This window comes from Diachasma alloeum, unplaced genomic scaffold (genome assembly GCF_001412515.2).
Source record: "Diachasma alloeum isolate Michigan unplaced genomic scaffold, Dall2.0 Dall_scaffold_00294, whole genome shotgun sequence".
Classification (NCBI taxonomy): Eukaryota; Metazoa; Arthropoda; class Insecta; order Hymenoptera; family Braconidae; genus Diachasma; species Diachasma alloeum.
The window spans coordinates 1,282,689-1,307,536 of NW_021680433.1; the positions used below are offsets into that span (position 1 = coordinate 1,282,689).

The window sequence follows — 24,848 nt, forward strand, 5'->3', positions numbered from 1 at the left end:
TGGTTTTTGGGGTTTCAGGGGCGAGGGGAACAGGGGAATCCGCAGAGGCGATTTCTAGGGGGTCTGAGATTTTTTTTAGGGGGTTTCCAGAAGAGGAAAATAAAGTTGGAGTTTTTGAAATCGGTTTCGGGGGGAGGAAAGTTGTCTAGGATTTTGGGAGGTCTTCTCAGGTGTTTTTGAGGTTTCTAGGGGTTGGAGAGGGTTTTTAGGGGCTAGGGGCACTCTGACACGTAAACATCATTTTTGGCGCCTAAATGACGGTTGGGGGAGGGGAGGCTGTCAGTCGTGTGGAATTTTTCATGAGGTTGTACATTTTTGCGAGACACTGGGGAACTTTTACTGCCACGTGATCAATATTTTGCCACCTAAAATTTAGTTTTAATCAGTTTTTATTCTATTATGTTCATTAGTGATGATTTCTCAGTCAGAAATTGCTTCAACTTTCATCGTTTTATTTATTTGTGAAATGTAAACGAAGAAAAATTGTTGAAAACAATTTTTTTACTCCAAAAAACACAGAAAATCGTTCAGAGAATAGTTATATTTTTTGGCGCCAAAAGCTCATCATCAATATTTAATCATTACATTCAGTGATTTCATATTTTTAACATGAAATTTCACGGCTTTACTCTCTATTATAAACTCATTAATTTTAAGAATTCAAGTTTTGATTTTAATTGAGTCGAATTATGATTTTTTGTTGAAATATTTTCGTAAATAATTTCTGATGATTGAAATAATTAGCTTTATTTTTTGATGGGGGTGATTATCAATTCAATTATCAATATCAGTTCAATTTATGATGTTTTGTTGAATAATTTCTGATGATAGAAATAACACTTTTTATTTTATTACCTGCAATCTTAAATTTTGAATAATTTTGTTTATGCAGATGTTTCTATCTCGAATTGCGGGTGGAGTACTGGGGTTAACCGTTGGTTTCCAGGGCTGACATATCAAGTAACTACCTTCTGGTAGGCTATTACTTGCTGTTATGCCTCAACGTGATCGTCAAGAATTGGTAGAAGTGTCTTCGTAAAGGAATTTTCATGTACAACAATGATCAATTGTATCATTGTCACCTCAATTGTTGATGAAGCCTCGTAGCATTGAGCATCAACGTAAGGCAGTTAACTGCTACATTGCATTTATGTACCATTTATGTCGGAAAGGTAAATCACATCCCACGATTTTCTTATTTTTTCACCATCAGATCAATTATTTGAGGATGAGATTTAATGTATCGCCTTCAATCATCAATATCTTCCGACCCAACGAAGCGATTTCAGCGAGTCAGATCTCATTGTAAAGTCCGTAAAAATACCTTGGAAATGAGAAAAAAATTGTTGCATTTCACTCTGCCGATTCAGAGCTATTGATGATTGAAAACCGTTCGTGTTATTGATAAATTTTCCAATGATCTTTGACAGTTTTTCGTTAATATCTCGTTAATGCGTGGACTTACGACTGAATGCCATGGGACGTTTTTTGTAGACAATTTGATTCTCTAAAAAAATGTTCATTAACAATTTTTCTCTAAATCCACTCATAATCGAGATAATTAACGAATAAGCAACTGTCAAAATCAGTCGAGCGAAATTGGTAGTTTTCGGTAATTGTCCACTCCTGTTAAATATCCAATTATCTCGTTAACGAGTGGACTTGTGACTGAATGTCACTGGACATTTTTTGGGGAGAATCAAATTCTCTGCAAAAGTTTCCCGTAACATTTTTCTCTCAGTTCAATCCTTCGCAAGATAATTGAGGAATTGTCAAGGGATAAAATATTCCAGAGAAATTTGGGATTTTGCCATTCTTAATTTTTAAATTATCTCAATAATTAATACCTTCCGAGGAAAATGGCCACAGAAACTTCTTGTGGCTGAGGAACTCCACAAATATCTCTGCAATTTTCCTCCCAAACGTCGCGTTATTTAAACAATTAATCAATTAACGAATGATGAAATCCTGAAGTAAAACGTGAAATTTCCACTTTTAATTATCTATTCAGTGAACGATCGACGATTTGTTTAAAATCCTAAGGGAATTGTATCCTCCATTTATTTACAGAAACGAAGCAACCATGCAGCAGCAGGTGGACACCAATTCGCAGAACAACTCCGTAAGAATTATTCTTTAACCTCTATAAATTCCATTGACTGTTTTAACCCTTTCGTGGATTCAAAAGATAATTAATATGTTGTTGTTTATCCATTGCAATTGCAGTTAGACGTGGAGGAGCGCGAAAGGCTGTGTAATATACCGAAGGTAAGACTCAAATCCCCAACAACTCTCGAATTTATGGTCCCTCAGCTTAAAAATTCAACGACAATGTTTGCTTTGTCCACTAAAATAGTTAAACTTTTACGACTCGAGAGAAACGCTCTTCTAAAGAACTATAAATAAATCATGACAAGTACACAACTTCTTCAAATATTTACGAAATCGATATTCCAACGGGAAGAGACGATTTTCAAACGTCAATAGCTTTGAAACTATTTAATTTAGCCAAAAATGTCAGAATACACTTTATGTGGAGAATTTTATAGCCTTAAAAAAATATCTCCAGACGTTTTGGCGTAAAATACCTCATTAATTAGATAGTTACGTAATTAACAAAGACAGATTGTTTTTTCAACACGTTTTTTACAATCGAACAGTTTTTGAAAAAATTTTTTGAATAAAAAACATTTGTTTATTCGAAGATTTTATATGATTCAAGTCAATAATTTTTCTGGGTAATAATGAACATTTTTTTATTAAATAAGACAGTTTTTTTCCAAAATGTTTTTTGCAATGCAACAGTTTTATAAACGTTTGATTATCTTGTTGATGAGTAGTTCCAGCTAAAAATGTCTCTATACCTTTTTTGTAGTTTATAAAATATTCTACCAAAAACTTTTCTCAAAATATTCATAATCGAGATGATTCAGCAATCATCCCGTGGTGAAGTGTAAAATTATCAAAGTTGTGTCGATTTTCAAACGTCAATATCTTTGAAACTATTTAATTCAGCGAAAAATGTCAGCATACACTTTATGTGGAGAATTTTATAGCCTTAAAAAAATGTCTTCAGACATTTCGTCGTTAAATACCTCATTACCCAGGTAATTACGTAATTAACAGACAGATTTTTTTTAAAGATGTTGTTTACAAAAAAAGACTTCAAAAAGCGGAATTATTTTATCAATGAGTAGTTCTAGTAAAAAATGTCTCTAGACATTTTATGCAGTTTACAAGTTTTCCTACAAAAAATGTTTTATGACATTTCCTCCTAAATCACCTCATTACCAAGATAATAAAACAAATAATTAGTCATAGAATAATAAATAGAGGTCTTTCATCTCCGAGTGAGGTTAAAGACCCTTAAGAAGGCTTAATTACGTAATTATCTCATTAACGGTCGATTTCAGAAGCAAATTATCTTGTAATCTACGAAATCTTCCCCAAAATATGAAATTATTCATTCATTGCAAATAAATCCCCCACTGAAATGAAATGAATTGAGTCGATAATCAAAATGATTAAGAAAATTAAATAAGTTGTTACAATAGCGTGAGGATAACACTAAATTCGTGTTAAAAAATACAAAAGTAAAAAAAACTAGGATTAATAAATGAAAATTAACGTAAATCGAAATAAATGAATTTTCAACTGGACATTTATTAGTTTCTTCTTTTTTTTAGACAATTAAATTCCCCCAAAAAAAAATCTTTAGCAATTTTCTCTCAACTGTTAGAAAACGATGAAGTTTTCGACTTGAGAATTGAAATTCCTCATTAATTTACTAATTGTTTCCCCCAGAATTCTTAAAAAAAATATATCCAAACACATTTTTGTGAACAATTCGAATGATTAGGAAAATGAAAAGATGCTCCAAAGGGGTGAGGATAACACTACACTGAGAGAAAAACGGACACGTTGTCAAACAAGTCTTTTTGGGCCAACAAAATCGCTAGTTGAAAATTGCCAAAAAAGAATTTGTTTGGTTCGAATTTGAAAGTCTCAAACATGAATAATTGTTCTGCTTTCGACAGCAACGAAATATTTGTCTCAAGAGGCGGATAATTCACACCAGACGGTGCCCTTTCAGGATGAAAATATCTCATAGAGGGAAATTTATCAACAAATATTTTATCCCCAAGTTACAAGATTGCTATCATATCATTATTATTGTTTCATTTAAGGGTTCATTTCTTGTCTGTGATTATTAGCCAGCCGAAACAAAAAACTACTATCCCTTGTTGCGCATAAAACAAAGATTTTTCGGGAGCAAAATACGTGTGGGAGTATCGAATAACGAAGGAGTAGTGCTAGAAATGACATTTCTTGCGTCTACAGAGAATGCAATTTTTTTTCAACTACTAAATCTATTTTTGCGACAAAAATTTTTCATTCCCGCGCACTCCTTGCATGTTTGACACAAAAAAATCATTTTGATAAAAAACTATTCTCTTGGCACAAGTAAGACTCGTTTGAGAACTTTGCCGTTTTTCTCTCAGTGTACGTTCGTCTTAAAAAATGTAAAAGTAAAAAAAAAACTAGGGCAAATAAGTAAAAATTACCGTAAATCAAAACTCGTAAATCGAAATAAATAAATTTTCAACTGGACACAAGTCAATCATGAAGTTGTTGATCCACTGGACGTGAATTAACGTGAATTTAGAGAAAATTCGTTTTATTTTTAATCAGACAAGCGCCCCTGGCACAACGACAGGAGCAAAATTTGTACCTGCGAAGACTCCACCGCCCCGCGATGAGCCGACAGTCGAGCCGGTCAATGGCATTGTCCAGCCACCTGTGGTACCACCACCCACGAGGCCAGGAAGAGTGACAAATCAACTTCAGTTCCTCCAGAAAGCTGTCCTAAAACCAGTATGGAAGCACCAGTTTGCCTGGCCCTTTCAGCAGCCGGTGGACGCGAAAAAACTCAATCTACCGGATTATCACAAGATAATAAAGCAACCGATGGATCTGGGAACGATAAAGAAACGCCTGGAGAATACGTACTACTGGTCAGCGCGAGAGGCTATCCAGGACTTCAATACAATGTTCAGAAATTGTTATGTTTACAACAAACCGGGGGAGGATGTTGTTGTTATGGCACAAGCACTCGAGAAACTGTTTCTAACGAAGGTAAGATTATTTTTTAATTATTTTTTTGTTATTTGTGAATTAAGGGTGCCAAGTGAATTTGGCGATGACCTTGAAAATTGACATTCACCAACAAAGTTATAATTTTTTTAATTAATAGTATTAGACAGATGGTGAACATCGGTGACAATTTTTAAATTTTAGAACTTATGGATATCGAGAAATTAAATAAACAAAATCAGTCTTATACACGGCCTCTTGTGGAGTTTTGATTAAATTGAACGTTTCCACCCCCTAGGAACTCAAGAAAAATTTGAAAAAATTTGAAGATATGGGGAATGGTGTATTCAATGTGATGGCGACAAAAAACAATGGGGTACCGGGATGAATAAGAGAGATAATTCAACCCGCCGTACCCATTTGATCCCATGCTTTCTCGAGGTTCGTCACGCGAAATAGAGGATTTTCCGCATTTATTTTCTCGATGTCTAGTTCCGGTTGCGGGTTTGAAATTTCGTCGGATGGATGAATACATATTTCTCCAATGATGGAGGGAAAGAAAAATTTTTTTTTTGAATCTTTTTTCAAATTCACTTGGCACCCTTAATATTGATGGATTTTAATTGATAGGGAGGGCGAACGAAATTATTTGTGAGGCCCTTCGGGGAATTTGATTAGAGAATTGGACGAGTTTTTTTCACATTTTCGTCTTCAATTTATAGTTTAAAATCGGCAATTGTCTCGTTCAGGAGTAGTTTTAGAATACGAAGATTTTTTTAGAGAATTAAATTCTGAGAAAAAAATATATTGAGGAATTGTTTATAAACAATGAGACAATTACGAAGTTTTTAACATGAAAAATGAACATTCTCCATTAATTCAATTTTTAAAAAATCATTTATAATTTTTTATATAAACTTTCTCATTATCAGGATGAGAAAATAATTGGACATGTGAAGCTTCAACTTTCATTATTAATTTATTAATTACCTTCCCCACGAGTGATTTTAGACAAAATATAAAAATTCATTTTTCTGGGGAGTTAAATTCCCAACAAAAAATATCCTGAGCAGTTTCTTCTAAACAATTGAAAAATGATGAAGTTTTTGACTTGAAAATGAACATTCTTCATTAATTCAGTTAAAAAAAAAATCATTTATAATTTTTTATATAAACTTTCTCATTATCAAGATGAGAAAAATAATTGGACATGTAAAGCTTCAACTTTCATTATTAATTTATTAATTATCTCTTCCACGCGTGATTTTAGATAAAATATCAAAATTCATTTTTCTAGAGAGTTAAATTCCCAACAAAAAATAACTTTGGAAATTTTCTCTAAACAATTGAAAAATAATGAAGTTTTTGACTTGAGATTGAACATTCTTCATTAATTCAATTTTCAAAAGAAAACAAATTCTTTTCTCATTTTCATCTAAACCCTCCCATTATCGAGATAAAAAAATCATTGGGCTTGTGAACCTTCAACTTTTATCATTAATTCATTAATCATCTCCCCCAGAAGTGGTTTTATAAAAATAAAGTCCAAATACATTTTTCTAGAAAATTATTATTTATGTATTCATCTCGTTGATCTTACAAACGTTTTCTTTGTTTTACACTTATGTATGCCCTCAATGACTAAAAAACGTCAATTATATAAAATTTCTTCCAAGTTCATATTTTAATTTAATTTGAACTCTATTTTAATTTCGTAAAGTCGAATATCACAGTTAGTCCTCACTTATTAGTTTCTTCTCTTTTCTCGACAATTAAATTTTCACAAAAAAATCTTCCCCAATTTTCCCTAAACTATGAGAAAACAATAAAGTTTTTGACTTGATACTTAAAATTCCTCATTAAGGCCCGGGTGTACTATCTTTCGAACGTTATCTCGATGTTTTTTTTCATCCTTCGTCATCTGAAATTGTCAATTAAGTCCTGCATCATGCAGAAGTTTTCAAAAATTGTGAATGAATAATCAAAAAATAGTAGAAAAAATTCTTAATTTTTTCAAAGACCATTTCTAATTTATATTCAGAATAAGTTGAATAATAAGAAATTGAAAAATGTATCTGATTTACGGTGACAAATGGCGGCCTGTCACCCAATATCATCCAGGGGGAAGACTAATTTCGTAAATCTTTTCCCACACTGCACAGAGACATTTATTACGGAAAAGGCTCTTTGAAAAAAGTTGTAATATTTTGGAGAATTTTTTAATCACACTTTTATCACATAAAAATGGCAGATGACTACATACCACTGTTTTGAAAATTGAGATACCTAGCTGTCACTTCCCATGAGGAGTTAGTGTTTTGTTATCCACCATGGAAACTGACAGCTAATAGATAATTTGCCACAGCGAATCAGATATTTGTAATTTCCACTTTTTTCAACTCATTCAGAATCTCATTTAAACCGCTCTTTGAAAAAGTTCAGAATTTTTTCAATTTTTTTAATCATTCTATCATAATTTTTGGGAATTTCTACATAATGTAGCACTCAATTGACAATTTTGGATTACGAAAGATGAAAAAAATCCAGATAACATTCGAAAGATAGTACACCCGGGCCTTAATTGACTAATTATCTCCCCCACATGCACTTCCCTCAAAAAACATCAACGTCAACGTCTCCCAAAAATGCATTTCCCCCTTCCCAGGTAGCACAAATGCCCCGAGAGGAGATGGAGCTAGAGGCACCAGTGACAAAAGGTCCAAAAGGGAAGAAAGTGGGTCGTGTGGCGCCCCTGCCAGGCCCCCCAGCGCCGGGAGCAGTGCCAGGTCCAGTGGCAGGTGTTGGTAGAGGTCGTCCATCGTCAGGTGCAGCGACAGTATCCTCAAGTGTGCCCAACAGTCTCCCACCAACGGCCACAACAACAGGCACAACTGGCGCTGTACCAATGCCCCCAATTGGCACCCAAGCACCACCAACTGTTCCTGGTAGCACCAATACCACGACAATAGCTCCACCACTGACTATAAGTGTTATACCAATGGCAACACACAACTCTTTACCCCAACAAGTTGTACCACCAGCCACTGGTTATCATGCACAACCGGCCATTGAACCACCAACACCACCAGTACAACCGACACCTCAGGTAGCAGCAGCACCCACTGTTCTGCCACCATCTCAACCAGCTAAACTCAAAAAAGGGGTTAAGAGAAAGGCGGATACAACTACACCCACTGCTAATTCGTTTGAACCTATGTATCCACCGATGGACTCGAAAATTGCTAAAATACCAACGAGGAGGGAGTCTGGGAGACAGATCAAGAAGGTAAGGGCTAGCAGTTTAGCATTCTAGTGGTTTTTCGGGAGTTTTTTTATTTTATTTGACGGTGATTTTGGAGATTTGGAAAGTGTTTGGGGATTTTTTTAACCCCTCGTGGGCGGGGCCCTTTTGTTTCCAAGCGTGGAGTACGCTCGATACAAGTAAAATTTAATGGCGATTAAATAATCAATTTTAAAGAGTCATTCATATTTTCACGGGTCGATGGCATAGCGTCGACCCCGTACGTGAGGGGTTAATTTATTGGGGTGTTTGAGCATTTTTTGGGGGTGAATATTGAGGTGAGATGTTACAGGTGGGGATTAATTGAAGTCGTGATTTTTTTCATCATTTTGGTGTTTTTGGATCGTATTTTTAGGATTTTATCGAATTGTTGGGGAATTGATGGATTTATTCAGTTTTTATTTGTATTATTTTTAAAGTTTTGGAGATTTGGGAATCATTTGGGGATTTTTTCTACTCTTCTGGGAACTCATTTTGAATTAGTTGGGGTATTTGATCATTTTTGGGGGTGAATATCGAGTTGAGATGTTGTTCAGGGTGGGGATTAATTGAAGTCGTGATTTTTTTCATCATTTTGGTGTTTTTGGATCGTATTTTTAGAATTTTATCGAATTGTTGGGGGATTGATGGATTTATTCAGTTTTTATTTGTATTATTCTTAAAGTTTTGGAGATTTGGGAATCATTTGGGGATTTTTTCTACTCTTTTGGGAACCCATTTTGGATTAGTTGGGGTATTTGAGCATTTTTGGGGGTGAATATCGAGTTGAGATGTTACAGGTGGAAATTAATTGAAGTCGTGATTTTTTTCATTATTTTTGTGTTTTTGGATGGTATTTTTAAGATTTTGTGGAAGTGTTGGGGGATTGATGGATTTATTCAGTTTTTATTTGTATTATTCTTAAAGTTTTGGAGATTTGGGAATCGTTTGGGGATTTTTTCTACTCTTCTGGGAACTCATTTTGGATTAGTTGGGGTATTTGATCAATTGTTGGAAGTGAATATCAAGTAGAGATGTTTTTTAGGGTAACGTTGAGAGATCAGGAAGGTAAGGGGGTAGGAAGGAGGCGAGAAATGGGAATTATTTTTTTATTTTGTGTCTTTTGAAATTATTTCAAGGAGTTTGGCAATAGCCTGGGGATTTATTTTAGTGGTATGATCGTATTTATTCATTCCTCAATGTTTTTACGAAACTAAGGGGCGAGAGGGGTTCCCATATAGCTATTTTATTCTTCAAAATTATTTACAGGATTTTGGAGATTTTGTAGCAGTCTCGAATTTTTTTTGGGTCTTTTGGGATTTTTTTTTTATGTAATAAATATATTTGCCTCTTTTACGGAGTCAGAGAAGGATAGAAAAATAATTTTTAGTGTAGAAGTTGACGAAAATTGAGATTTTCGTATATTTTTAATCATTTATTTGATCATTTATATGGGTTTTATAGGAGTGAAAGACATTCTCATTTTTAAAATGATTTTTTTTTTTCATTAAAATTTCAGAAATTCATCTAAATTAATTTTTTTCAGACCGAAAAATCCTCTAAAAACTCGTTTTTTATTATTTTCAAATCCAAGTGTTTTTTAAAATCCGAATTAAAATTTTTTACGCCACTCATGCCTGAAACCGGCTGGATTACACACTCGACGCTTCGCGTCTCGTGTCTAATTCAGCCGATTTCAGGCTTCGTGACATAAAATTTTGTTCAGTACTTGTTGGGACATTTCGTCCTTAACGTGTGTGGTTACATCACTCACCTTCGGCTCATGCTGTAAACCCCACACACGTTAAAGACGATATTGCCCCACATGTGCTGAAATATACTATTAATGCAAAAATCCATTATAAAGTTGATATCACTCATTAATGTCCCACAATATAAATTTGAATATTAAATATTTGATGATGAAATTTTTTTTTTTCATCGTCACAGTTTATCGTTGTAATAGTCGTTGGTTTGCATGTATAATCACGTCATTTGCATTAACATACTAACAGAGGGGTTGATGATGGGGCTGTTTCAGCCATCGAGGCAAGCGGAAGACGGCCTTGTGCCATTCCATCAGGCCAACATGCCCCTCATGGGAGCAATGGCCCAACAGGTACACATAATATTTATCATCAAACATATCTGTGATTGAGTTGAATCAAATAATCCAACATTTCAATCGAATCGAATTGCTTTCCCTCACTCGAAAAGAAAAATCCATCCTCTCTGTTTATTTGATTTCACTCGATCAAACATCTATCTCGCCACTTCATCTGTGATGTCTCGTCATCTTTTTTTCAATTGTTAAAACAAATTCTAAAGTTTAAACAGCAGAATTCAATTCAAAAACTTGAAAAATTCTTTCTTTTTCTTCTTTATAAAAAAAACAGACTTTAGTAAATGTTGAATAGCTTCTGGAAAAACGATCCGAATTGGGTGAGTCTGCGCGCATTTTGAAGGGATTTAAGTCCGCTTTAAAATGAGTTCAAATTTTTGGGAATCGACTCTGCAGTTCCAGAGTTATTCAACGTTGAAGCTGATCTATCTTCCCTTCTTTCTCGCTCTATTTTATTCTCATCATTGAAATTAATCGGGAAAATGATTCTAGCCTCAACACGCGAGTGGAAAGTCGAAGGAGAAGCTCTCGGAGGCACTGAAGTCCTGCAACGAAATCCTCAAGGAGCTTTTTTCAAAGAAGCACTCGGTAATCACCTAGAATTAATAGAAAACTTAAAAAAAACGATCAAAATCTGTGATTACTATTTTCGGAATTATCTCGAAAACGAGTGGATTTACGCCAAAATGCCATCAGATCTTTTTTGTGGGAAATTAAATTCGCCACAAAAGATGTCTCCTTACATTTTTCTCTAAACCCACTCGTTACCGAAATAATCGACGAATACCAGTCGAGAAAATGCTTCAAGTGAAAATAGAACACTTGACGAATTCCTGATAATTAATTTAATAATTGAATTTTTTCCCTTTCACCTAGGGCTATGCGTGGCCATTTTACAAGCCAGTTGACGCCGAGCTACTAGGTCTCCACGATTACCATGACATCATAAAGAAACCGATGGACTTGGGCAGTGTGAAGACGAAAATGGACAGCAGAGAGTACAAAACAGCTCAAGAATTTGCTGGCGATGTCAGACTCATCTTCACAAATTGTTACAAGTACAATCCACCTGATCACGATGTCGTGGCGATGGCCAAGAAGCTCCAGGATGTTTTCGAGATGAGGTTGGACATCTCTAATCCCCTCATCATGCAAAATTTCCACTGGACTTTCTCGACTGAAGGAAAAATATTTTGATTATTATTACAGATTTGCCAAGGTCCCTGACGAGCCCATGGGCAGGATGATGGCGATGAAGGGTAGCAGCAGTAGTGGCAGCAGTTCAGGGTCTGATTCGTCGTCAGAGACTGATGATTCTGAGGCTGAGAGAAGAGAGAGGCTAGTTGCACTTCAGAAAGAGGTAAAATCTTTTTTTTTTAAAACAGGTCATTTTATTCCTTAAGTTGGCTGAAATCTTCATTATACGAATCAATTTGAGACCCTTTACACTTGTTTTGACTAGAATTTTTTTATGTTGACCACAAATAGACAAAATGAGAAGACTAAGATTAATTCTTAAATTTAAAGTGAATCAGTAAACTGATGAAATTGATGTTTTCAATTGTAATTAAACTCAAATTGCACGAAATTATCTCGTTAACTAGTTTTTTTTAATTAAATAAAATACAGTCATGACAATATATTTATCACGAATAAACCTTCTGTCCTCAGCTAGAGACCCTTTACACTTTTTTTTTTACCAGAATTTGTTTACATTATATTAAAGTCAATCAGTAAACTGATGAAATGTGATGTTTTCAATTGTAATTAAATGCAAATTGCATGAAATTATCTCAGTAACTAGTTTTTAAATCAAATAAAATCCAGTCATGACAATATTTACAACGAATAAACCATTTGTCCCCAGCTTAAAGCAATATCCGGACAGATAGAGAAGCTCGTAGAAGAGTCAGACCGTAAGAAGGGTAAGAAAAAGAAGCCAGAGAAGACGAAACCAAAATCCCTGAATCGTGCCCCAAGCATGGGTAGTCACAGTGGTGCCATGGAAAAATTGATGAAGCCCAATGTTGGAATGGCAAACGTAACAGACAGTGTCAATGCCAGTATAGCAAGTGTTGCAATGGGTGGTGGTGATCTTAAACTACCATCAGGTATGGCTGTTAATGTAGGTATGGTTGTGCCTGATCATCATCAAGGAATGTCAGCAGGTGGTGGTAAGGCACATGCAACAGCAGCAGCAAGTGCCAAGCAGACTAAAACAAAGAGCAGAGGTCCAGGTAAGGCAGCTGCCCAGAATGCAACTCAGAAGAGACCAAAAACAAATAGCAGATCGGCTGGTACAAAGAAGAAAAATGCAACAAGTCAACCACCACCAATAGCTTTTGACTCTGAGGACGAGGACAATGCTAAGCCAATGTCTTACGATGAGAAGAGACAGCTGTCACTGGATATTAATAAATTGCCTGGCGACAAGTTGGGGAGGGTTGTGCATATTATTCAGTCGAGGGAGCCATCGCTCAGGGACTCGAATCCTGATGAAATCGAGATTGACTTTGAGACGCTCAAGCCGTCGACGCTGAGGGAGTTGGAGAGCTATGTGGCTTCCTGCTTGAGGAAGAAAATTCATAAGAAGTTGAGTGGAAAGAGCAAGGATGAGCAGATGGCTGAGAAGAAGCAGGAGCTTGAGAAGAGGCTGCAGGATGTCACTGGACAACTGGGGAATGTTAAGAAGGCACCTAAGAAAGGTAAGATTTTTACATTATTAATTCAATAATTTTTACCCTGGTAAAACAGTCCGATTATCTCCGACTGGGTGATGAAAAATGAATCGACGTTAGTGATGTTTCTGTCTTTGCCCGTTAAATTCCGATTGGCTGGTAGGTAGAGTTTGGAGTTTAAAAAAATTATGAGAATTAGTAGGATCAAGGGTATGGGTGTGTATCTCATTTTGCTCATATAAATCTTTAATATTTATTGCTCATTTAAATATTTATATGCGTAGTGTGAGATCTATCAACCAATTTTTTGGAAAGTAATCGGACGATAACGGCCACGTACCCTTGTTCCCATTAATTCTTATTATTTTCTCAAACTCCAAACTCTACCACCAGCCAATCGGAATTTAACGGGCAAAGACAGAAACATCGTTAACGCCGATTCATTTTTTATCACCCAGTCGGAAATAATCGGACTGTTTTACCAGGATAATCATCAAATTTGTTAATTCAATTGCGGGAGGGAAATTGGAAAAAATTATGAATATTTTGCGTCATTAAAATGACATTTTGCACAGAATTAGTTTTTTAAACATTCGGTGGTTATGAATAAATAATTGAAATTGTTTAAACTTTCGGAAAATTTGTGTTTTTAGACATGAAATCGGTTTCTGGGTAAATTCTGAATTTCAAACAGTTTTTAACGTGGAAAATTGATTGTTTATAAATTATTTCATTAATCTCCCTCCAAAATTCAACTTTCTAATTTTTTTCAGATTTTTAAAACGTTTTCTAACGGTTCAATATTGAGATTCAAATTCAGAGCTGCAAATTTTAAATAATAAAATCATTGTAAAATTTCCGGAAACTTAGGGTCAAATGGAATTCAAATGAAGGCTCTGATGTTCGACAAAAGTAGAAAATCATTTCCCTTGAGGAAAAATAGCCAAAGTACTTGGATATCCTTAAATGCAAAAATCATTATTCTTATTTAATTTGTTAATTGAAGTGAACTAATTGGGAAAAAATTATCAGAAGTCTCGTTTTGTATGAAATTTTTGAAGCTACAAAAAACTTCTGACGACATTTTATCTCAAACCAACTAGTTTAAAGACAATCAACTATTATTTTTGTGATTATCTCTGTCATTAACAATTTTAGAAAAAAAAACCTAAAAATTTTTTGGAGATAATTCAATTCACAAAAACAATGTCTTGAAAGTGTCCCTTAATGCAGGAAAACGAAATAAATTAACAAAAAACATGACTTTTGCAACAAAAATTTATTTTTATAACGATAAAAAATCCATTAACAACAAAAATCATCAATTCTTCTGAATTTCGGTTCCAAAAATTGAAAAAATCCAGAAAAAAAAATCAATAATAAAACTCAAACACTTTTATTTCATCAATTCAACAGAGGACAGCAGTAAATCAGTGGACGTGGTTGGTCCAGGTGGTGCGAGTGGTCCATCCCGGCTTTCAGCATCAAGCAGTAGCAGCAGTGACAGTGATTCCAGCAGTAGTTCACTATCATCGAGCTCCAGCGATTCGAGCGACAGTGAAGCAGGTTAGATAATTACCTCATAAAAAAAAAACCCAACTGTTGCAATAATCACAAGCAAATGAATGATAAATCAACCCTGACTGGGAACAACAGTGGAGGCACTTGTTTTTGCCAATTGAAATGAATGTCTCCAGTATTAAATACGAACTGACAATTTTTTCTTATGCAATTTCGATTGTTTGTTGGGCACTATTTGCGATAATTAAGCCATTCATGCTTATTAAACGATGAATAATGCGTCAATACGAATTTTTTAAACGATATATTTTTCGTTCTTTGACAATTTCAATTGTAAAATAATAATTTCGGTGAATTTCATCCATTTTTTGAGTTCATAACATTCAAAATGAGGGGAAAATTCTAGTCTTTTGATAATTAAATTGAAAAATTTTTTTTTTAATTTTTTGGGTTTTGTCAATTAATTAATTAAGTCATTCTTGAGTTGTTTTTCACTCATTAATTAATGAGTTGATTAATCATTTAATTTATTAATTTGACACCTGAATATTTCACATCTCTTCTCGATAAATTGTACATATGATTTTCTCTTGAGCTCAAAAATCAATCAACAGCCACTAATTAATTAATTGAGTGGTTAATTAACAATTGTGAAAGAGGTTGAACAAAAGAAAATTGTTATAACTTCAAGCACAAAATATTATCGCAAATGCCTTCAATTCACCCCAAATGAACAAAAAAGAAATACTTCATTAGAGAAGAAAAAAACAAAAAAATTATATATAAATAACTCATTAGGACGGTGTTAATGACTAATTAACGTTTCCCAGACGTTAATGACCAACAAAAGTCCATCTTCAAGTGGAAATTAAATGTCCAGTCCTCCCTGAAACTCATACATCACAAAAAAAAAGCAATTGTAAATTGAAGAAAATAATTAAATTGAAAATAACCAATCAATCAACTAATTATAAACGATTGTTTAATCAAGCAATGTGTAAATGTTTATATCCCATTGGTGAATCCAATGTGTATAATACGTAATATATAATGACTGGACACTCAATTCTCAATTGAACAATCAAATTAATTTAAGTAATTATAGCCAATTTTTTTTTCTTGTTTTATTTTTATGGAAAATGAAGGGAAAAAAAATGATAACAATCACAAGAAAAAAATAATAATGAGCAGGTGAGCTAGTGGAGTGCAGACTGTGTTTAGAGGATACCATACGCCATATACCAGCTTTGTTTAATTAATGAATAAGTATTCATTAATAATCAAAAGTTAATAACGAAATTAATTAACGAAAATTAAGAATAATTCATTGATTCCTTTTGTCGTTTTTTGCATGAACACGAATAAATCACATGGAAAATTCGATGAATATCGAATTTTTATTTACATTTTTTGGCATCTATCATCTCAACAAGATGTCGGCCATTTTGTCCATGGGCACGAGCCCGAGGAAAATGGCGGCCAATGGCGACAAAATGACGAAAATTAATTTCTATGAAATTGAAAAATCTCTCGCAATCGTTTCACTCATTTACTTATCATTTTTTGGTTAATTTTGCGATAATGAAAAAAGAAAATTTATGCGTGAGTGAGGTGGTGGGGGGAGGGTAGGAGAGGGGGGAGAGTACGAGAGTGAGTGGATTAAATTGAGGATTTAATTAATCGATTACCAGATTAATTGAATGGCATTAATAGGAAGAAACTACGAATTTAGTTGATTTTCTTATCGTAAAAAAATTTTCCAATGCCAAAATGGCGGAATCAGCTGATACCACGTGATAGGAGTGGGACGACTCGAGCGCACAGGACTGCCCAGTCCCCCAATTATACATTTTTTTCATTAGAAATCATGAATCAATCGGGATATTTCTATTTTTTTTAATTAAAACAAAATGTTTATAAAAATGCAGACAATGTGTATGGTGGCTGGATATTTTTTCATTGAATTAGGCGCATTGTAGCATAAATTGTAAATTTTAAAGGATAATTTTTCTCAGCCAATAATGATCAAAAATTAATTTATTGAAAATTAATTTTTTGTTGCATCGAATTGGGAGAATTTTAATGGCTAGTGCATTTTGCCCAATGAAAAATACCAGAAGTAGGACGATAACTTTGTGAGAAAGATTAATGGAGAGGAATGGAGAGGATTTCATTGGAGGGTTGGGATTATTTCCGCTTTGAAACACTGGTCAGAAGCTCGTTTTGATCATTAAACTCTACCCAGTGACAAGTCTACCGCGATGTCTTGAGTGTTAATAACTATACTCATATCCAAATCTACCGGTAATCACCTCGACCGGCCGTCAGCTCTACCAAGAATGCCGAAGGAATTGAGGGTAGTCATGACTTCCGGTAGACTTGTTATTTCCCTTCACGTGGTAAATTCGTTTAAATCGATATTCAGTAGATGTGTCACCATAATGTTGATATCTACCGGTTCGACAAGAGCTTTAGCCCTCAGAAATGAAAACAACAAGTCTACCGAAGATCACTTGAACCTTAAATTCCTCAGCCATGCCAACTCTACCGAGCGTTACCTCTACTAATTCCCAGATAAATCAGTCAGACGAAATCGTAATATCTCTACCCAGCGACAAGTCTACCACCATATCCTGCGCGTCAACAACTCTACCGACACCCAGATCTATCGGCAATCACCTCTACTGGGCGCCAACTCTACCAACGATGCCCATTTGTCGAAAAAAAAATTGAGAACGGGCATAATTGGTACAGTTGACGTCCGGTAGAGTTGACCACTGGTAGATGCGTACGTCGGTAGAGTGTTAACGCGCAGGCCATGGGGGTAGTCTCGCCGCTGGGTGGAGATGTTACAACCTCCCTCGACTGTTTTATCTACAAATCGGTAAAGTTCACGCTCGGTAGAATCGCAATATCTAAGGAATTTAAGGTAGACATGATCTCCGGTAGACATTTTATTTCCATTTTCACGTGGTAAATTCGTTCAAGTCGACATTCGGTAGATTTGTCACAATAATGTTGATATCTACCGGTTCGACAAGAGCTTTAGCCCTCAAAAATGAAAACCACAAGTTTACCGAAAATCACTTGAACCTTAAATTCCTCAGCCATGCCAACTCTACCAAGCGTAACCTCCATTAATTCCCAGATAAATCAGTCAGACGAAATCGTAACATCTCTACCCAGCGACAAGTCTACCACCATATCCTGCGCGTCAACAACTCTACCGACACCCAGATCTACCGGCAATCACCTCTACCGGGCGCCAGCTCTACCAACGATGCCCATTCCTCGAAAAAAAATTGAGAACGGGCATAATTGGTAGAGTTGAAGTCCGGTAGAGTTGACCACTTGTAGATGTGTACGTCGGTAGAGTTGGTAACGCGCAGGCCATGGCGGTAGTCTCGCCGCTGGGTAGAGATTTTACAACCTCCCTCGACTGTTTTATCTACAAGTCGGTAGAGTTCACGCCCGGTAGAATCGCAATATCTAAGGAATTTAAGGTAGACATGATCTCCGGTAGACTTGTTATTTCCATTTTTACGTGGTAAATGCGTATTTATCGACATTCGGTAGATTTATCATTACGATGCTACAATCTACCGGTTGAACCAAAAGCTTCTGACCAATATTTTAACCCTCAAATACCCCCAACTGTCCAATAAAATCCCATTCACTCCAACCCAACCGAAAGTTGAAAATCGATACTCAGGAAATTGACAAAATCAACCAAAAAATAACGAAATATACCGAAAATATAACTAAAGAAGAATAATTAACGACGCTTGAGGTACGACGATAAGGAAACTCATGAATAAATAATCAAATCAAGGTGTTAAATGAAATTAAATAATTGGTTATTAATTAACAATAATGAATAAAGGCGAAACTGGCCTCCAAACACATTGTTTGCACTCCGCTAAGCTTTTCTCCGGTGATTAAATCATCAGTTAATTGTCAATAATCATTAATTATCCTTTGTTTATTTATCCGCAATTAAATGATTTATTGTAATTTTACAACTCTTCGTAAAAACAAAGAAAATTGTCGATTAATTATATTTAATTGGAGTTAATATGATCAATTGCAATTGATTAATCGGTGTGGTTTTACATGCCAAAGGGAACGAATTGTTCTAGTAATTAATTAATTCCGAATCATTAACGACTCAATTGTTGATTACTGAGGATGTTTGTCACCTGGTGATTGTTTATTGATGATTAATTGAACAAATTCAGTGGGATTTTTTTGATTATATATTTTTTTTTTATCTGAAATGAATGAACACTCGTCCTAATTAACAAATAAATTAATTACTGAAGATAAACAAACGTTTTAGAAGTCTTTTATACGCGATTTTTCGAGAGACAATTAGTTATAGGGTCTAATGAACAATGATAAATATTTTTTTTTCCTCCCCTTTAATTCTCTCTGTTTTTATATTTCTATGTGTAAATGTCTGCTCCATATGACGAGTTTTGTTGAGAATATCATGTAAATTTAATTAATTAATTTACTATACAAATATATATATATATATATATATATATATAGAGAAGTAATATAAGGAGAATTATGGACGCAATTCAGATAAGGTGCTTGATTAATTGGCACGGTAATGAAGTTAATTTGATTATTAGTTTGGGGGGAGGGGTGTGATGGACCGTTTTTGGTGCAATGACTATTTTATCCGGGACAAGTCTCCGATTGACAAATCTACCGAATGTCAACTTGAACAAACTTATTACACGAAAATGGAAGTAGGATGTCTACCAAAGGTCATGGCTACCTTAAATTCCTTAGACATTGTGAGTCTATCGGACGTGAGCTCTACCGATTTGTAGATAAAATAGTCGAGGGAGGCTGTAACATCTCTACGCAGCGGCGAGGCTACCGCCATGGCCTGCGCGTTAACAGCTCTACCGACATACGCATCTACCAATGGTCAGCTCTACCGGACGTCAACTCTACCAGTTATGCCCGTTCTCAATTTTTTTTCGAGGAATGGGCATCGTTGGTAGAGCTGACACCCGGTAGGTGATTGCCGGTAGAGTTGTTAACGCGCAGGATATGGTGGTAGACTTGTCGCTGGGTAGAGATGTTACGATTTCGTCTGACTGATTTATCTGAGAATTGATGGAAGTAACGCTCGGTAGAGTTGGCATGGCTGAGGAATTTAGGGTTGAAATGATCAACGGTAGACTTGTTGTTTTCATTTCTGAGGGCTAAAGCTTTAGTCGAACCGGTAGATAGCAACATTATGGTGACACATCTACCGAAAATGGAAATAACGTGTCTACCAAAGGTCATGGCTACCCTAAATTCCTTAGATATCGCGACTGTGCCGGACGTGAGCTCTACCGATTTGTAGATAAAGCAGCTGGGGGAGGTTGTCACATCTCTACCCAGCGGCGAGGCTACCGCCATGACCTGCGCGGTAACAAGTCTACCAACGTACGCATCTACCAGTGGTCAGCTCTACCGGACGTCAACTCTACCAATTATGCCCGTTCCCAATTTTTTGTCGAGAAATGGGCATCGTTGGTAGAGCTGACGCCCGGTAGATTTGGGTGTGGGTAGAGTTGCTAAAGCGTACGACATTGCGGTAGACTTGTCGCTGGGTAGGGATGCTACCATTTCGTCTGGAATTTAGGGTTGAAGTGATCAGCGGTAGATTTGTTATTTTCATTTTTACGTGGTATATTCGTTTTTTCAGTGCATGAGACACTCGGTAGACTTCGTATTATCCCCGGTAGACTTGTTATTGCATCGACAATGTTGAATCGTCAATAACTTGACTTTGGCTGAGTGAAATTTGATGATTTTTTTTTTCATTTTGAAGCCTGGAAAAATTTCCTCAAAATGAGGAATAATTCATTGAAATTACACCATTCGATCGAACGATATTGAAGATTTAAACATGTCCATTTTGCCTCCTCCTCTCTTTTCGTGATCACATGGAGTGAAAATTCCTTTTTTTCTATTTCCTCGAAAGCTGTCCATTAGGTGGAAGCGGAAATGGTTTCGTTGGATAGCCCGGGATATTTCCGGTTCCAAATAGTGGTCATCAACCCATTCTGCCCCGGTACTTCTCCCAAAATCCAAAAAATCAGTTTTTCGCACGCAAAAAAGTTTTTTTAGGTATTTGAGGAAGTATCGGGGCAAAATGGGTTTATAACCAGGGTTTTGGATCGAAAATTTTCCCGGGTTTATGACGAAATTAGTTTCATGAACCAATTTGCTAACGGTTTATTAATTACGAGGGATAATGGAATTTTTCACTTGATAAATCACGAAAAAAAATTGACAAAATCGACAGTCTATTGTTTAACAATGAAAAATGATATAAAGATTATTAATCAAGGGTGAAAATCATAATTGCACTCGAGTACAATTAAATATTGTTTAATGCACTCACAACAGCGTACTTAAAGAATTTAATCGCCAAATCCGATGATTTGATTGAAAGAAAATTAATTGATTGAAGGAAAAAGAAAAAAAAATTATAAACAATGTAAAATGAATGAATTTAATATTAGTACCAATTCTGGTCGATCAAAGCTCGGTCAGAATGTGTTCGTCGATTTTTAAGGAGATTATAAATTACGTCATTTAAGGATTTATATGAAAAAAGTGAATAATTAAAAGTAATAAAATTGTGGTGAAACAAACTAAAAGGATCAGGCATTGATTTGTAGAGTTGATGGGGTAGCACGGGCTTTGAGTTTATTCAGGGTGATTATTAATTTTTGCGTACGTGAGGACGTTTTTTTGGACATTAGATATGAGTTTGGATTATTTGCACCGAGATTTTCGAGTGAAATTGATTTTTTTTCTCATAATCGTCTAATTATCTCGGTAATGAGTGGGTCTACGGGAAAATGCCACAAGACATTATTTGCGGAGAATTGAATTCTCTGCGAAAAAGGACTAATGACATTTTCTCGTGGGACCAATAGTTCCAGAGATATTCCCAAAAATATGAGATTTCGTTTTCTCCTAGCAATTAGATTATTAAAACCATATAGGGCATTTAATATTAACAAAAACCATTCGTATTGCCTTCCGAAAATTTCCACCAATTTTCAACTTCCATTCTTCCTCAATTATGAAACATCTCCGATGAATAATTTCCAAGAAATAATTTTTATTTGTTTAATGATGAAAATTACGCGAAAAAAGTCTGAAAAATCGGATATTTTTCACCTTTTTTCTTCTGAACTTCGAATTATTCATGAAAAATTCATCGAACGATGTCGAATAGTAGAATCCACACTCCACAGTAAGAATAGACAGCTAGTTTTCCGGATAATTAACTCATTAATTAATTTATAAACAAATTAAATTCTGGTTTCTGTTCACTCCTTTTTTTTTCATCGCAACGCGTTTTGTAAATACTTCGAGATTAAACAGAGATGGGAAAAAAATTATAATAACGCTAATGTATCATTAAGTATTAATAATAGATTAAGATTGAATTGAATAATTTTTAATGCGATTATGGAGGAACACGGGAATGGAAACCGAATTTCCCCTCGGATTTTCAATTTATTGATATTTTCATATGAATATTGAGTGGCTCGAGTCTCGTTAAAACCCCATCAAATTCATTAACTTCACGATATCTCAACGACTAATTAACGTAGAGGCATGGGATCAGTCTCACTCGAAAGCCGGGAAAATTTCCGATCCAAACCCCTGGTCATGAACCCGTTTTGCCCCGGTGGATGATGCAAAATTTGAAGATGAAATTTTCGTGGGAAAAACCGTTTTTGAGCTGATTGAAAAAACCTAACGGGGCAAAAGGGTTTCACGACGAGAGTTTTGGATCGGAAATTTCCCAGGCCATCCGATGAGCAATGGCCCACCCCCCGATGCCGAGCCATTCACGACCGATCTCACATTTTGTGCTACGACGAATGATTTTTTTTTCTCCCCCCGAAAAAATGATCCCCAACCCCGACAATTTCCCTCGAACTAATCGTAAAATTATTCGAGTTTTAATTTACCCTAATTTACCATAAATAAAGAATAACTAAATAACTAATGATAAAACATAACTAGAGAGAGAAAAATAATACGAGAGATGTTTTATTCTTTCGTTGGGAATGAATCTTTGTGAAAGAAAATGATAAAAATGATAAACGATAGAATAATGAAAATGACGAATGACTATGTGTGCTCGAGTGGGGAAAAATAATGAAAATCATTGTAATTTATTGCGCAATTGGGGCGCAATTAATTTAACGATTGGAAAGGAATTATAATTAATTAATGTAGAGTGAAATGAGAGATGTTGTTTTGCGAAAGATTTTTTAATTAATATAAAAGAAATGAAAATGAAAAAAAAAATAATGAAAGCAGTGAATCATGAGATATGAAAGTCCAAGTGGGGTGAGAAATAGTGGAGATCATATGATTGAGATATTTAAATTAAATGAAAAAAAGCAAAAAAAAACATTGTTGTACACAGTGATACAATTATAATATAAGTATATGAATAAAATCTATCAGTAAATACATGGCTCTTTTTTTTTTTAATTATGTCTTTCTTCAGGTATTTGTTAGTTTGACTGGTATCCTCTGACACATTATGCACTCCAATTAGTCCCTAATTTAAGGTTTCAATGAAGGTACATTGGTTAACATCGGTAAGAAATGTTTCAACGTATTGTTCAGTATTTTTGCTTTCGAATGGAGGCGTTGGATTTGTCAAAGTTCGTTTTAGCCTTGAAATTTTCATTTTCAGGCGATGAGGGAGAAGGGTAAAAAAAAATTAATGTTGGGGTTATGTTGGCTGCCAACGTTGGGTCAATGTTGGTTGCCAACGTTGGGTCAATGTTGGTTACTAACGTTGGGACAATGTTGGCTGCCAACGTTGGGTTAATGTTGGCTGCCAACATTGCCCCAACATTGGGGAAATGTTGATTGCCAACGTTGGGGAAATGTTGGTTGTCAACGTTGGGTCAACGTTGGCTGCTAATGTTGGGGAAATGTTGGCTGTCAATGTTGGGACAATGTTGACTGTCAGCGTTAGGGCAATGTTGGCTACCAACGTTGAGGCAATGTTGATGGTTAACGTTGGGTCAACGTTGGCTACTAACGTTGGGACAGTGTTGACTGCCAATATTGGGGAAATGGTGGCTCTCAACGTTGAGACAATGTTGGATGTCAACGTTGGGTCAATGTTGGTTGCCAACGTTGGGTCGATGTTGGCTGCTAATGTTGGGGAAATGGTGGCTGCCAACGTTAGGTCAATGTTGGCTACCAACATTGGGGGAATGTTGGCTACCAACGTTGGGGCAATGTTGGGACAACGTTGGGACAATATTAAATTAAATGAATCATTGAACTCCATTTACAATACATCCTCATAGAAATTCCATTCGGAAGCAAATTGCTAATTTATTAGCAAACATATTGACCGTGTTGTGACAAAATCAATTTTCCGCTTTTTTTTTATAATCAATCTTTCGAGACAATTGAAAATTTGAACAAGTCTCATTCGAGAGCCAGGGAAATATCCGATTGAAAACGCAGCATAACGGCCCATTCTGCCCCAGTAGTTACCGAGCAATTGGAAGAGCAAATTTACCTTCAAGTTTTTCCCTGTGGCTTGTGAATTAACGGGGCAAAATGGGCTCGACAAGAGTTTTTCAGCGGAAATTTTCGTTTTTTTTTTTTTTCAATTTTTCCATAAGAACGAAAAAATAGAGAGATTGCAAATCGCCGAATGTTAGACGAAAATTGTCATGAATTTTTAGGTAATTCAACAAATCGTCCACCTCGAAAGAAAGCGAAGAAGACTGCTGGCAGCGGGAATCTCACACTACCGGTATTGAAAATTTTCCTCTAATTCACAAAAGAAAATTCTGAATTTTTGTTGATTTTTCTTTTGCTATTAAATATTTGGATTTATTCAGGCAAATCACACGGGAAATCTATTGTTGAACAATCAGACGACCGGAAATATAACTGGACTTGTGGTGAAGCCAGTTCTGCCGCCATCCAATCAACTGTCATCGGATCAAGGTAAAGCCCCGAAAAATTCGAAAATTCCTCTGAAAACCCAGCCCCCTAAGTCCTAAACGTGACGAACTAGCAATTTTCTCATTTCTTCATCCCAAAGTCAAGAAAATTGCCGATTTAAAAC

The 24,848-nt window shown here is 35.4% G+C and overlaps 1 protein-coding gene across 5 annotated transcripts in view; it reads left to right on the top strand.

Annotated features, from left to right (window-relative positions):
* The window catches only part of LOC107039178 (bromodomain-containing protein 2), a 38,441-nt gene that overhangs the window by 4,288 nt on the left and 9,305 nt on the right, over positions 1-24,848 (top strand). For 3 of the 5 annotated variants that reach the window (XM_015258670.1, XM_015258672.1, XM_015258671.1), the window contains exons 2-14: positions 893-1,172; positions 2,071-2,122; positions 2,227-2,268; positions 4,693-5,136; positions 7,760-8,380; positions 10,416-10,493; positions 10,989-11,084; positions 11,373-11,620; positions 11,706-11,856; positions 12,364-13,201; positions 14,591-14,740; positions 24,460-24,530; positions 24,619-24,727. In XM_015258670.1, the coding sequence (XP_015114156.1) occupies positions 1,162-1,172; positions 2,071-2,122; positions 2,227-2,268; positions 4,693-5,136; positions 7,760-8,380; positions 10,416-10,493; positions 10,989-11,084; positions 11,373-11,620; positions 11,706-11,856; positions 12,364-13,201; positions 14,591-14,740; positions 24,460-24,530; positions 24,619-24,727 (2,911 nt within the window). In that variant the 5' untranslated portion in view covers positions 893-1,161. The remainder of the gene's footprint in view (positions 1-892; positions 1,173-2,070; positions 2,123-2,226; positions 2,269-4,692; positions 5,137-7,759; positions 8,381-10,415; positions 10,494-10,988; positions 11,085-11,372; positions 11,621-11,705; positions 11,857-12,363; positions 13,202-14,590; positions 14,741-24,459; positions 24,531-24,618; positions 24,728-24,848) is intronic. The other 2 variants (XM_015258673.1, XM_015258674.1) reach the window with 2 other exon arrangements.